Source organism: Diabrotica undecimpunctata, chromosome 3 (assembly GCF_040954645.1).
Source record: "Diabrotica undecimpunctata isolate CICGRU chromosome 3, icDiaUnde3, whole genome shotgun sequence".
Classification (NCBI taxonomy): Eukaryota; Metazoa; Arthropoda; class Insecta; order Coleoptera; family Chrysomelidae; genus Diabrotica; species Diabrotica undecimpunctata.
This window is the reverse complement of record NC_092805.1, coordinates 110,411,380-110,427,405: the sequence shown is the minus strand read 5'-3', so window position 1 is coordinate 110,427,405 and position 16,026 is coordinate 110,411,380. Positions and strand designations below refer to the sequence as shown.

Here is a 16,026-nt window from a genome sequence, read left to right as displayed (position 1 = left end):
ACAGTACTTCTATTCTATCGCTGATGTGCAATATATCGAAACATGAAGCCAGGAGAAAAAGTAACTTGTTTTAATTAGAGCCTTAGAGCTTAGTAAACAATTAAAAATACATATATATATATACATATATATATATATATATATATATATATATATATATATATATATATATATATATATATATATATAAAGGCATGGAAAGTTAACTTTATTGTTGGAGACACCAAAGCAATTAAAAAAAGCAACTATTTTTGACAGAAAGGGCTCAACTATTACGAAGAGAAAAACGAAAAATAATATTTATTATTATAATTAAATTTTATTATAATTAAAAATAATAATAAAATTTTACCCATTTATTCTTTTAAAAGTGGTAACACTTATTTCTAGTTTTTTCACTGAGGACTGAAAACGTTCTGAATTTTTGATCATTTTTAAAATGTTTAATAAATTTTATACCAGTATACTCAAAAAGGTTGTACTTCATAAGTTCTCTAGTTCTCTAGTAATAGGTTATCTAACCGTTTTATCAATTATTTATTTACTTAATGAACCTACATCATTAATGTTAAAAAAGTTGTGTTGTATAATTTTCAAGGAACTAGTCTATTCCTTTGGATATATGCTACTACAAAAATTGCACAGTGTACGGATCACATCCAAATTAAAGATGCTTAGGAAAATTCACTGAACTAAGCAAAGATAAACTAGATACCTCCTTATGAGATTCATTTCATAGCGAAATAATGACAGAAGTACATTTTATCTGGCCTTAATCTTTTCTTTCACATTTCAGCAGCAGCACCGTGGGAATAGTCAATTATTCGTACACAGAATATATCTAAATAAAAAAATAACAAACATTTTTGTTGTAAATGACAGGGAAACTACTGCACGTCTATGAAAATTAACTACAATTTACCAAAGTTAATTAAACAAACATCCAAGAGATTAACAAGTAGTACTTCACAAGTATCTTAATTAACACTTATTGCATTAGTAGATGGTTAAAATAACAAAGAAAGTTTTAATGCCGTGCAAATTTGAATCCCATCCCATCTTCGGAACACCTTTTTATATACATTCTATAATTTATAAAATACAGATTCTATCTACATATTTGAGTATATACAGGGTCCCCTACATCATTGAAAAGACTATAAAAAATGCTATCCAATGGTATAAATAATAATTATACAGGGTGAAGCAATAATGTGAAACTTTGGCTTAAATGAAAAGTTTAATGAGGTTTTTGTTGATTATGTTGATGACCCTGTATAATTATTGTTTAATAATGATACAGGCTGTTAATATCAGCCGGCTTACTATGACTTTTGTATTTGTAATGCTATCTCCTGGACTATTATTTTTATTGATAGTTTGCCGTTTTTGCAAAACAACTTGAAAACATCTGTTTTTTGGGTTCTGTCAGATTCAATAATTTTTGGTTTATTTGAGAATTTTAAATGTCATTAGTTTTCATCATTTGTACGATCGGTACTGTCATTCAGCTGTAGTTGTCACGATGGTTTACAGTATACCTGAACGCGTGGAGATCATTTTCATATTTGCTTCCCACAACCAGTGTTATTTACGAACAGCTCAAATATTTCAAGAAGGTCACACTCAATATCCTTAAAAACTTAATGTTTGAGCAGGAATATTAGGCTATGCTATAATTGGCCCTTGTTCATACCAGGCAATTTAAGTGGCGACATTTATCTCGATATGCTGGAAAACACCATCGAACTTTAATTGTGCTTGAATTAGAGAACCAAAGGGACGATCTAGGCAACCTAGCTCTAGACGAAGATTTGCTACACTTCCAACAAGATGGAGCTCCTCCTCACTATGCAGTTCCAGTTAGGCACTGGTTGGAAACGAATTATCCGAACAAATGGATTGGAAGGAGAGGTCCTATTGAATAGACACGGAGGTCGCCAGACTTCGACACAGAACCTAAATAAAATATATTTCAATCTGATTTAAATAATAATAAATATAACATTATAAAAAAAACGGGTGTGGCAGTCCAGTGGGACTGCCGGTAGGAGTTATACTTCTATACATGCGTTCGTCGTTACAAATTTCTATGGGAGTCAATCTGCACAATCATTAGATATGTAATGCTATAGGTAAGAGAGAGCAGAAAGAGAAAAAGAATTAGGTATACAGGTATATGGTGCATCGTTTGCTGTATATAAACATTTGACCTGTAATAGGAGTATAGTAAGTAAATGAAGGATTGAATCAATATTTTAATGAAAATATATATTTTAATTTTAATATATGTATTAAGTAATAATTTTGTTATTAATATAAAAATACAATACAATGGACTGCCACATAATTCAATATTATAATACAATACAAATTAAAATGCAATATTCATAAGTATTTAAAAATGACAATATACATAACTTACGCATATGTTTAATATACCATGATAATAATAATTTTAAATATTAAATATGTTTACAAAAGGAACATTTTTATTCTCGAGAGAGAAAGAGAGAAAAATATATCTTCTGTGTCTCTCTTACCTAAATATTACATATTATGTAATGATTTTGCCGATTCACTCAATATATACGAATATACACAAATTTCCAACGTCGAACGCGCGTATAGAAGTATAACTTCAAAAAATGTTTGTGGAAGATAAAAATAAAAAACCTTAATAAAAACATTATGTTGTAAATTTTCATTTTATTTTAAAATTTAGCATTTTTGCTTATATTACATATATTTAATAAGACTAACGTGGGGTTTTTAAATATTTCAAAAATAAAACAGGAAATTCATATTGGGATTCGAACTCACATATGCTATAAACCAAACACGTAAGAAATTTGCCAATTAGACATGACACTAACGTATTTCAAAATTGACAGTTCTCGGTAATACAGTGATTTATTGTAATTATTATTTTGAAATACAAAAGCCTAAAATAATTATGAACATTTAATAAATAATACCATCATATCTCATAAATAATAATATTAATATATATATATATATATATATATATATATATATATATATATATATATATATACAGTATACTCCCTTTATAACGAACACGGTTATTACGAGGTTTCGCTTATAACGAGGTACATTAGATGTCCCGTGAAATTTCTATTGAACTATAACCCTTTATAGCGAGGTAAATTTGCTTATAACGAGAGAAAATAAGATTGCAAAACGTGTTTTTTACGTTTTGGCCCGGCCGTAGCTATAAATAAATACCCTTTTTAACTGCGGGCCGCCCGCAATAAACTTCTTACAATTTATGATTCTTAGTCGGAAATGTAAAATTTATGATTCACAAGTGTCATTGTATTGGGTTGACCATTCACACCTAATAATATGGGTCCTAATAGACAAGATGTGGTAAGTGTTTTAAAGGTTGTCAGAAACTTTATCCAAGGACAAAACGCAAATAAAGAAGCATAAAACTGTTTCACATCTTTAGAAAATATGATAGATAGAATACTGGACAATTTAAAGCAGTCAAAAATGACAAAATAACTTTATACGCTTTATACATATTTACAGAATACAGATTTTTTGTTTTAACATATATCATTGACACTAAAAGTAAACAACTATTTTTTGTTTTAATGCATTTCATTGACAATAAAAGTAAACAACTTTGTTTTAAAAACGCCATTCAAACAATATTTATTAGCATCTTATATTGCTCCGAATGGCTTCACTATAGAAAGTTAATGCTTTAGAAAACTACATATTCATATGTATGCACAATATTATTGTTGTTGGATATAACGAGATCCGCTTATAACGAGGTAATTAGTCTGCCATTTCAGTTCTCGTTATAGAGGGAGTCTACTGTAATATATATAATATTAAATATATATACAAAAGGAACATTTTCATTCCCGATAGAGAAAGAGAGAGAAAATATATCTTCTGTCTCTCTCTTACTCATATCTTACATATGTAATGATTTCACCGATTCACTCCCGTGCAAATTTCCAACGTCGACCGCGCGTATAGAAGTATAACTTCCAAAAACCCTTAAAGTTATAACATATCTCCACTTCACATTTTTCGAAAACACCAACAATACGCCCATGTAAAAATAATTATATATTAATGACAGTAAACCATGAGATATCAGGTATCAATTTTTACTTCTGCCAATTTATTCAGTGTCCCGCTTTACGTTTTGGTAAGTTTTTTTATATATTTTACAATAACTTTTTGTTCCTAATCTTGTACATTTTAGAATCTGGACAAAGGTAAGGGTTACCTGCCGAAACGTTGATTTCAATGGCACAATATTATATATATATATATATATATATATATATATATATATATATATATATATATATATATATATATATATATATATATATATATATATATATTTGATACATTATTACTAATGGCAGCAAAATAATAATATAGATTTTTTACTTTTTGAATATAGATTAGCGGTTAGCGGAATAATATAGATTGTGTGAGAGAAACAAATTATACGGACTTAAAATTTTCCGCTACAGATTAATGCGGGCTTCAAAGAACTCGAATCATTCATTTTCATTCACAGCTGTGTCATAAATTTATCGGATAATGGCCCAAAATAAATAGATTTATTCCTGAATACAGTGTTTGGTTAAACGGTGCGCTGAATTAGAATGATATTAATTGCTTGATCGTACACGCAACATACACATGTGTGCTAATAACTGTGGTGTATTAAAAAGATATAAAATAAAATTAACGTGCGTTCAGTGCACAACACAAATATTTTATATTTTGGACAAAGTATCTCTTGACAAAGACATAACTATTTATTTTTTATTTGTCATAAGAAAAAATGTTTTTTCTATATAGTTTTTCTCTGTTAGCAGTCAGATAATGCAAAGTAATAGAGTAAATACGAAAAAAACTCGAGATAGTTGCGTATAAAACTATGATAGAGATAAATTCAATGCATTTAAGCGATAAGCTTCTTCTGCTTCTTGCGTTCAGCGTCTCCTGTGTAGGTTGCTGATTAACATGGCCATTTGCACTTTTGAAACTGCTGCGCGAAATAATTTTGACCAATGTCATTCCGAATTCTTCACAAAGGTTATGGAGCCAAGAAATTCTTCTACGCTTCACGCATTTTCCTCCAGTTATTTTTCCTTGCATTCTAAGTTGACGGAATTCTTATCTTGTGCCTCTAGAGACGTGACCAAGGAACTCTTGGTCACGTCTCATATTAAATACAATTTCAGGTTCAATATTGAGTCTTTCTAGCACTGCCTGATTTGTGACTCTATCCATCCAGGACACTCTGAGAATTCGTCTGTACACCCACATTTCAAAGAAAAAACATAACGTCTAACCATTCTGCTTCTTAGAATCATAGAGGTAGAAGGTATCGTTAAAAGTTTTTTATTTTGACGAATACAGCTCGTACCTATTCAATACGTGAACGAATTTCTCCAGAATCTTGTTTTTTTTTCGTTGAAGATAGCTTCAAGATATTTGTACCGGGAAACTAACTTAACGCCCAGTACATTAGAGACTAATTGTTCGCAATTATCGTTAACTTTTTTTAAAATAATCATTTTGGTTCTGTTGATGTTGATATGTAAACTTTATTGAAGAGTCTCTAGAGGTCTCCCAAATTGTTGGCTAATATAGCCGTATCGTCAGCATATATTTTGAGCATTCGAGTTTTATTCTTGTCGTTTGACTCCAGTATAATCTTGATATTATTTGATCTTGATATTTTGCAAGATTTCCAACAGTTTCTCATTCTGAACGTTATCAAAGGCGATAAGCTTAAAGTGACTCTATTCCAATTGTTCCTATTTTTACTGTTGATGTTTTATGATGTTTATTTCTTTGTTGTTTAAATACAACTTTTGATCATACTTAATTTCGGTGTGCAAAGATTCCGCGTCCTTAATTTTTATTGACTGTTCACTATTTAGTGAGAGACTACTCACTTTTATATTGTTTAATTTATTTTTAGGCACCCAGTGTTAATAACTCAACATTATTAGCTAGCTACAAAGTCGCATATCGAGTTGCTAAAGCAGGGAACCCACATACAATTGCGAAAAATCTTATTTTGCCAGAAGCACTTGATATGGTTGAAATTATGGCCAGTAAGCAGTAGGCAAACAAATTAAAAAACATACCACTTTCTGACAATACTATTTCACGCAGAATAAACGATATGGCCAAGGATATTCAAGAACAAGAACAAGTAGTCGAAAAATTAAGAGCAGTCAACATTTTGCTTTGCAGTTTGACGAATCTACAGATATTTCCGGCTGTGCACAGTTTGTAGTATTTGTGCGCTTTGAAGCAAATGACAGTAGCATGGAGGAAATCTTATTTTCCAAAGCACTTTCTGCAAATACTACTTTAGCCAATGTTTGTACGATATGTTTAAGAAAGAACTTGCGACTACAATATTAATTGGAAAAAATGTATCGCTAATTGTAGCGATGGCGCCTAAACTATGACTGTAAAAATAGCGACTCATTGCAAAATTAAAATCGATAATGTCAAACGTATCCTGGACACACTGTTTTCTTTATCAACAGGCTCTAGCTGCTAAGGTAGTACGTTCTGATTTAGATGACTTGCTCAAGAAGGTATTAAAAATTATGAATTCTATCAAAGGTAAAGCTTTGCAAACACGGCTATTCAGAATCGTTTGTGAAGATATGGGCTTGCTTTATCAAAATCTCCTTTCTCACATAGAGGTCAGATGGCTATTTAAAGGAAAGGTAGTGACAAGAGTTCCGGAATTGAGAGCTCAATTGTTAATGTTCATACAAGATGTAAAATATGTATATGCTTATAGTTTTTGTGACCCTATTTGACTCCTGAAATTAGCATTTTTGACAGATGTTTTAGTCACCTTAATAATTTAAACAAGAACCTTTAAGGAAGAGAAGAAGATATTTTAGCAGCTAAAAACAAGCTAAAAGCATTTCAAGCAAAACGTGTCTGCGACCAACCTCTCTGCACAGTAAAATATTTGAGTCTTTTCCATGTTTTCAGAAGATTGTCGAAGATAATGCAACGGGCCAAAGTTTTGCAGTATGGGCTCCTTGCATGATACAGAGCTTGCATAATTTACAAGAGCAACTTTTTACATACTGTCCAGACTTGCACCCTGAAGCTGACATTGGGAGTAGATGGATTTTAAACCCTATTTTGGAAAAATAGATAGATCTGTCTGATGTTATTACAAAAATGAAAGAATGTCTTCTATATTTAGCTGCTGGTGGAATGCTTAAACTTTTATTTATTAAGTGTCGACGTATTTTGGATGAAAAGAAAACACGAATATCCAGAGCTGGCAAGGGCTCTGGAGCTCTCAAGCTCTTAAATTATTAGTGCAATGCGCCAATTCATACTTGTGTGAACTGACATTTTCTTCAAAGAAAGACATTAAACCTAAAAAGAGAAATGAACTGCAATTAGAAAATTATTTAATTATTAACGTTTTAAAAATAGCACCACAATTTGATAAGCATATATTAAACGTTATATATTATAACAAATAAGGCTTCGCGACCCTCCTAGGGGTCGCGACCCACAGATTGAAAAACACTGTACTAAACAGTTGGGATTGGGATCAGGGAACCAAATATACTACCTAATCAACTGATTAATTCAAACTAGAAAAAAATTAGGTCCGGTTTTAAAGAATTAGTTCGTTTTGTCCATAGAAAAAACTAGGAGTAACTAACATAGGAGTAATACATACAACTAATAGGCTCCCATTTCTTTAGTGCACCGTTGATACGTACTATGAACTTGTAACCTTCGTCAACATCTTTATACATCTTATACAAAAATGTGGATAGGATGTGGGGGTCATATGCATGGCCATTTTGATCACCTGATTTTAACCCTGTCGGCTATTTTATATGTGGTCGATTGAAAGGAATAGTTTACCAAGAAAATGTAAATACACTCCAAGAACTAATTGACAAAATTATAAATTTTTTAACATTATTAGAAATGTTCCCTTAACTCTTCGGAGGTCAATTAGACATTTTTGATGATCCGACAAAGTCTTTGTATAGAGATATGTGCATTTCATTTCGAAAATTTGCTATAAATATACTCCATTTGCTTAGCTCAGGCATATTTTGACAGATTCATTGTCGGAAACCTACAACACAACAATTCCTACTTCTCAGTATTAATAGCTCAAGTATCCTACTATTGCAAAGACTTCTTTCTTTAAAAAAAGAAGAATTATTCTAAATAGTGGAAGTGTATACTAAACCCATCAAATTTTGGGTAGTATATATTTAAAAACTACATTTTAGTTGTTATAATTTAACATAACTATTTATTATATGGTGCAGATAAATAAATATTGATTATCGGTAATTCGCAAAGTTCTATTTTATTTACTATTTAAGGCCGTATGACACTATGCATTTTCTTGTATCATTTCTTATATCGTTTCTGATATAGAAAGTTATTTGTTTTCTTGTGTCGTTTCTTGCACGTACATTTGTGCTCTGTATGACACTATGCAAGTTCTTTTACCGGAAATTGTATGTGATTCGGCACATGATTGGTCGAAATTTTGACACATAAAAATAGAACTGCAGTACCTGGGGACTCCAAGCCAGATGCTACTGATTATTTTTAAAAATACTGTGGTTCAAAAATGAAAGAAATACAATGTCTCAATATTAAAACTAAATTGGAAACCACAATTTTTGAAGATATTCAACAGGCTGTAATGGAAGACAGAAATAATAAATAATTTGGTTGTAATAATTTGTTTTTTTTTACCAATTATATGTTTGAATGGCATGCTCTTGAAATTCTACTCTCTTATTTGGAGATATAAAATAATCTTTAAACTCATCACGAATTTTTAAAGCGGTTATGTATTGTTTTAGTAATACATCTCCTCCTACTTTTAGTAGTTCCGATGCTATTTGATCCAATCCCTGTGATTTATTTTTTTTCAATTTGGCTACTGCTGTTCTAATCTTGGTATTGTTGGTGGGCACTTTTCTCTGATGTCTGCTTGGCCTAATTGTATATCAAAATTCTCCTCCAGTCGCCATTATGACAGAAGTTTTACGTTTTTGCCAATGGTTTTTGCGCACAAATTGGCGCATGTCTTGTACAAGAAATTGTAGCGGACACAACTTCTTGTATCGTTTCTGATATAAGAACTATACGCTTGTATGACACTATCCATTTTTTGTCATATCAGAAACGATATAAGAAAATGCATAGTATCATACGGCCTTTAGTTTGTTTACTATTTATATTGGCTATGAGTACGTGTGATTGGTTGTATATTCATTTCCAGCCACTTTTAGTCTGTCAAAAAGTAACTAACTTCGCAAAAAAATAATTACTAAATTCACTAGACAGTTCGGACTGGGAATCGCGAATCGAGTCTATCAACAATTTTTTCCTTTGGTTTTCGTTACGTCCTGTTTGTTTTTTTTTTTAAGTTCTTTTATGTGATTGTATAGAATTCATGCAGATAAGGAGCAGATGTTATCACAATCCGTTAGTTGCTGACGTAAAAATAAAATTAAAAAGAATTAAACTCAAAAAACACCAGCCTAAAATTAATGTAAGAATGCTAAAAAACGAAGAAATAAAAAACGAATTAAAAAATAATGTGAATGTTAATATGCAAAAAACACTAACTGACAACAAACAAATTATGGATGTATATAAAAAGTGGTATAATATAAAAAACACATTACTGAAACCAGCTCAAGAAAGTTTGATACAACATAGGTCAGAGGCTAAAAAACAGTGGATGACAGAAGGAATACTGTTACAGATGGAAGAAAGAACGAAATATAAAGGAAAAGATATACAGAAGTATAAAGAAATACAACGAATAATTAAGGAAAAATTAAAACAGATAAGGAAATCTATTTGATGAAACAATGTAAAGAGATAGAAGAACTAGAAACAAAATATGATATGAGAAATATGCACAAAGAAATAACAGAAGTGACTGAAATGGGTCGAAATAGACAGCAAGGACATATAAAAGATAAAAAAGGAGTACTACCAATAGATTTACCAGAGAAATTAAGACGATGGGAGGAGTACGTTAGAGAACTTTTCCAAGATGAGAGAGGTGAAATGCAGAAAATACAAGAATTAAATCCTTTAGAGAGACAGAAAATTACGATAGATGAAAGCGTGAGTTACCGTTAACCTAAAATTAATTAACAACTTACGATATGCAGACGACACTGTGATCATAGCAACGAGTATAGAAGATCTACAACATCTTATCGAAAGCTTAAGTATGAATAGTGCTTCGATGGGAATTACTATAAACGCTAAAAAAGCGAAGTACATGCTAATTACAAAAAGACCACAAAATATACATCACTTATTGACAATCAATGGTAACGTGATAGAACAAGTAGAAAAATATCAGTTCTTGGGAACTTTGATCAATGAAACCAATGATCATACTGCAGAAATAAACAGGCGAATAGAGATTGCCAGATCAGCATTTATATGAATGAAACCACTCCTAACGTGCAAAAATCTAAATTTGGAGATCAGATTACATACCATTCGCTGTTATATATTTTCAATATTATTATATGGATCTGAGACTTGGACATTAAAAAATGCAATTTAAAAAGAATTGAGGCTTTCGAACTCTGGTTATACCGCAGAGTATTAAAAATATCATGCGACTGATAGAATTACAAATAAAGAAGTACTGGAGAGGGTTGGTAAAGAAACAGAAATAATCACCGCTATACAAATCAGAAAACTGGAATACCTAGACCACGTGATGAGGGGACCAAAATATGAAAGTTTGAGACTCATAATACAGGGAAAGATTCAAGGAAGAAGATCTGTTGGGTATCAATGCAGATCGATTGATTTGTTTAGAGCAGCAAGTTTAAAAATAAAAATAGCCATTATAATTGCCAACCTCCGTAGGGAGACGGCACTCTAAGAAGAAGAATACAATTCATGTATATTCTTAAATTTTCTTAAAAATGTAAATAAATTCGTTTATTTTTTTTGTTCTATGTATTTTGCTCACTCAGAATTCACCAAAACGACACTATGAATCACTAAATAAATATTATACATACATAAATACATACATAAATATTATACATATTATACAAACAGAGGGTATCTGTTTTGGGTCGAGAAAACGTATATGATCCTATTTTGTTGCTTTAGTCGCTTGGAAATATTATTAGAAATGATAATTTCACTATTCGGATACTTTAAAAAGGTGGGCTAAATTTTTTATTACACAATTTCTGAAAAAATTAGAACAATTCAATTTTTTTCTCCTTTTTGTTGCTATTTATATTCTGTCGCAGCTATGCATTCCAGAAAAATTTTGCAATTTAATTTCCTGCAAGATAAAATTGATTGCAAATAGAAAAAATAATTATTATTATTGAAAAATTAGCAAAAATCACTAAAAAAGGTTCAAAAATCAATGTTTTTTTCAGAAAATATTTTTAATATAAAAAAACCTACACAAAATTTCAGCATCAAATGCAATCTAAATTAAAAAAAAAAAGTTAATAATTTTCCAAATTACACCGAGCCAACAAAACTTTTAAATACTTGAAAAATTTTTTCATATAAAAGGGCTTTCAAGCTTTCAAATAAAATTCAAATAATACTTTTAAACAAAGTGGCATTTTCTGTCTTTTGGACAGATTGCTGAACCTATTTTTTTTTTTATTGCTCCACGCACCTTCTGTATAGTTGTTAACATGAGTAATTTTTAAGTTTTAATTAAAAATAGTTCAAATTATTCTCATCTTCATTTTAGTAATTGTGCCTGACATAAAAGTATTCGACATATCTTGGTTTACAGTTGTTCTCCATAGCATTCACTATTGTTGGTATTGATAAAGAGTTAAAGGAGTATAATAAGATAGAAAAAATGATAGGTACATTGTTTAATAAAATTGTTTTGTTTCAGGTATGGCTGCACCATAACACGACATCACATCCAAAGGTAAACTTCAATCACTTACTAGATTTGGTAAAACAAAATTAAGTATAGTTTCATGGATATTGAGACACTTTTCACTTTGCAACAACAGTTATCTCACAACAGTGATGCATAACCTAACCAAAGAATGCTAGCCAATAATTTTTAGTAGGGCTTAACACAGCTGGCCAAATTTTCCAGCTGTCAGAAATTCGAGCTAAAAGCTATAAATATGGGAAACCCGCAGTACTCCTATTTACTGACTTAAAACTAGTGTTTCAAATTTCAATATTTAGTTTATATGATAATTAAATTTACTATCTAATAATATTTAAAACTGGGAAGTCGAAATAAATGACAGACTTACTCACAATCTATCTATTTAGTTAGTGACGAACGGTTTCGACCACTACAATTTTCTGGTCATCATCCTGTCACCAGTAAAGTACAATCTTTATAAAGGTACTTAGCTCGTGCTAGTCTACTGTACGGCCTACTGTACCACCTTAATTTTGACGTTGCTCGAGACTAACGCCTGAATACGGATCACGTGTTCGTGAGCGGAACTCAATTTAGGACCTCACGTGAATGAAATTAATTTAAACATGAGTGGGCGTGAATGCAATTGGTAAACCACTCACAAGCTAATCCCAACTTTAAATAAGCATTTACTAAAGAAAATTGGAACCTATCTATCAAAATTAGTAAGAATGGCATAATTTACATTTCAAGAAACAGAGTCCAGCTAATATTGGCAACGAAAAAAAAAGTTAAAAGTTAGGTAAAAGGGTGCGATAAGAGGAACCTCTATCATCGTTGTTGTGTTGTAAGTTTTTTGCAGAAGTTTATCTTCTTCTTCAAGTGCCATCTTCGTTCCGAAGGTTGGCGATCATCAGGGCTATACGTATTTTCGAAACTGCTGACCGAAACAATTCGTTGCTGCTACAGCTATACCATTCCCGTAGATTCTTTAGCCAGGAGTTTCGTCTTCTTCCTATGGACCTTTTTCCTGCTATTTTCCCTTGCATAATTATTCGAAGCAGTTCATATCTTTCGCCTCTTGTAATGTGTCCCAAGTATTGCAGTTTTCGTTTTTTGATCGTAAATATGACTTCCTTTTCTTTATTCATTCTTCTCAAGACCTCGACATTTGTGACTCTCTCGGTCCATGATATTCTCAGGATTCTGCGATACATCCACAGTTCAAATGAAGAAGTTTATACGAAACTGATAATAAAAGTTTACAGAACAATTTTAGTCTTTTCCAATTTTTTTTAAACCTGAATTTTGTGTTAAATATGTTCAGACATATTAGCTGAATGTATTGATGCTAAATTGTACATACCACATACTTTTACTGAGAGTAAAGTACTAAGTATCTCCGCTGAACATGAAAGGAATGTATGTTTCCAAGCTGTGAGACTGTGTTAATCTTAATTATGAAACACACATTCAATTACAATCTGAAGAATCCGAGGGAGTTCATCTTGCAACCGTATTAATATTCCATACATACCATAGACCAGTTACTAACCACGAAAATTGTGAAATACTCGCCATTAAGTAATTCTAAACTGTGCCAATGATTCTCTTAAAGAATTGGTTTATGCGTTCAAGGCAAATAATTTAATATTATTATTATGATTAACTATCATCACTCTTCATTTATGTCATCACGAATTAAGTATTGTATTAAAATTCGAAATAAATGTTGTTCTTATGATAATGGTGGTATATAAAAAAGTTAACATTTTCTTATATTAATATATCTTCGTTAAATGGTATTAAGCACACTTCGAATTAATATTTGCATTTAATATGTAGCTAGTAGCTAAAATACACTGCTCATCAAAAATTATTTATATTTCTAAAAGTATTGAAACAAAAAGAAAAGAGAATCTTGATTTTCGCTATCGATCTTTTGGTTAAATTTTTTTCAAAATCAATAAATGCCTATATATTAACATTAATTCCACCAGCACTGTAACAATCGAAATGGATAAATTTTCTTGATCTTGGTCGACAATTCTTAGAATCTAACGTATTGCTCCAAACATGTACACGTGCACTAGTTCTTAAAAGATATCTTAACCTCAAATTAACGTCAGAAAGTCTTCATTGTGAAGTGGCTAGTGAATCGCAGTTATTATCACATTGAAAACGCTCCTGTTTATGATTTTGTTGGTATTAAATAGATCTCTTTTGAGTTCAGAGTAATAAGCAAAAAAAGCACCCTGTTTGTGACACAGTCCCCTTCAGCAAAAGACATTTGTTTTGATGGGAATAAGCCACACTTGAAGGTAAAAATAAGTTTATTGGCTTTTCAATTTCCACTTCGGAAATCGTTCTCAAAATACAAACATTAAAATTCTTCTGTTAGTGATTCCATAGTAAATCATAAGGAAAAACCAGGAAAAAAACCTCATAATACTATCCCGACATGGTAAGTATTTGGTCTTACATTTAGTTTACTCTCAATAAACACCAAATTCTGATTTTATATATTTGTGATGCATCCTCGATATGTTACTGACTTACTAATAGTGGTATTTTCTTTTTAATAACTTCCTCTTTTAATATTTTAATATGGGTAACCAGATCATATTGCATCGTACCGATGAATTTGCGACACAATTGGTCTCATTTAGTATTATTAGAGCCACTTCTTTGATTTTTCTCTTTTTACCATCTGTTTCCTTTAGTACTATAATTGAATCATTCCATTAAACCATATGTTTATTTTCCCATGCGTGTTTACACATTTGAGATCTATCAAATGCTCAATTTTTAATTTAAGATTAATGTTCACTTATTTTAACATTTAATACCCTTGATGTTTCACCTAAATAAAACTAATTGCATTCACAAGGTATTTTATAAATACAATTCTTTGTTCTTTCATGTTCATTGTTAGGTTTAGTTTTAGATAAAATAGATCTCAATGTGCTTGTTATTTTGAATGTTGTTGAAATGTTGAATTTATTTCCTATCTTTGTAAGTTTTCCTAATAATCCTGTCATTTCTAATGAAGTGATAATTTATGTATGGTATGTATTTTCCTAGTATTATTCCTTGAGTATACTGTAGGATCTCGTTCTAAGTTATTTTTTTCTATTTAGTCGATTGTTAAAAATTCCTTACTTATACACGATAAATGATAATCATTTTTTAATAAATCAGATGTTAACAAATGTTTTTCCTCTAAGAACGAATTCTTGTTAGAACAAGTAATTGTGGCTCTATCATATAAAGATTTAATGATTCCCGTTTTAATATTAATTCATATTGTGATTTGAGTTGTAATTTAAATATCTGTTGATGTGTGATGGTTTTCTATACACCTAAGTTTCATATCCAATATCTTTCTTAGAGATTAAAACATCCAGGAAAGGTGCTGGGTTATTGTATTCCCTTTCCATGGTAAATGTTATAGTCTCTTCTTTATCGTTTATATCATTCAGGAATGTGTCCAACAACTCTGATCCATGAGGCATATTGAGAATACATCATCTATATATCTTCACCATACTGTGGGTTTTATTTTGTTTAGAAATAATATTTGTTTCAAATTCTTCCATAAATATATCGGCTAATAATGTAGAAAAAGTAGAGCCCATTGCTAGCCCAAAATTAATTTTTTTTATAGAATTTACTAAGAAAACTTACTAAAATATTATTTGAATTAAATTCAATATTTGATAATTTATTTAAAAAATGTATATTTTTTATAAATGTGTTATTTTTATAAAAATTATGACGTTCACTACAAGGAGAATTCATAGTACTACAAATAGGTCCAAGTGGTATATTCGTTTTATGAGCTTTCGGTACTCCATAAAAATGAGGGGTCTTCCTGTAATGAGGTGTAATTAATATTCTTTGATAATTTGTTAAATAGGTAATCTTTAAACCTGAATAAAGTTCTATATATTCTGTTTTCCAAAGGCTTTTTTGGATCCTTTGTTAATTTTGTATAAGGTTTGTTTGAATTTTATCCATTATCACAGTTGCATTATCCTTGTCTGCCGGTAGGATAATTA

General features: G+C 30.6%; 1 protein-coding gene across 3 annotated transcripts in view; it reads left to right on the top strand.

Annotated features, from left to right (window-relative positions):
- Pgant2 (polypeptide N-acetylgalactosaminyltransferase 2) overlaps positions 1–16,026 on the top strand; it is a 354,922-nt gene that overhangs the window by 79,411 nt on the left and 259,485 nt on the right. For 2 of the 3 annotated variants that reach the window (XM_072526601.1, XM_072526600.1), the window contains exon 2: positions 11,975–12,010. The exons of the other annotated variant lie outside the window; for it this stretch is intronic. In XM_072526601.1, coding sequence (XP_072382702.1) covers positions 11,975–12,010 — 36 coding nt within the window. The remainder of the gene's footprint in view (positions 1–11,974; positions 12,011–16,026) is intronic. 3 annotated transcript variants of the gene reach the window in all.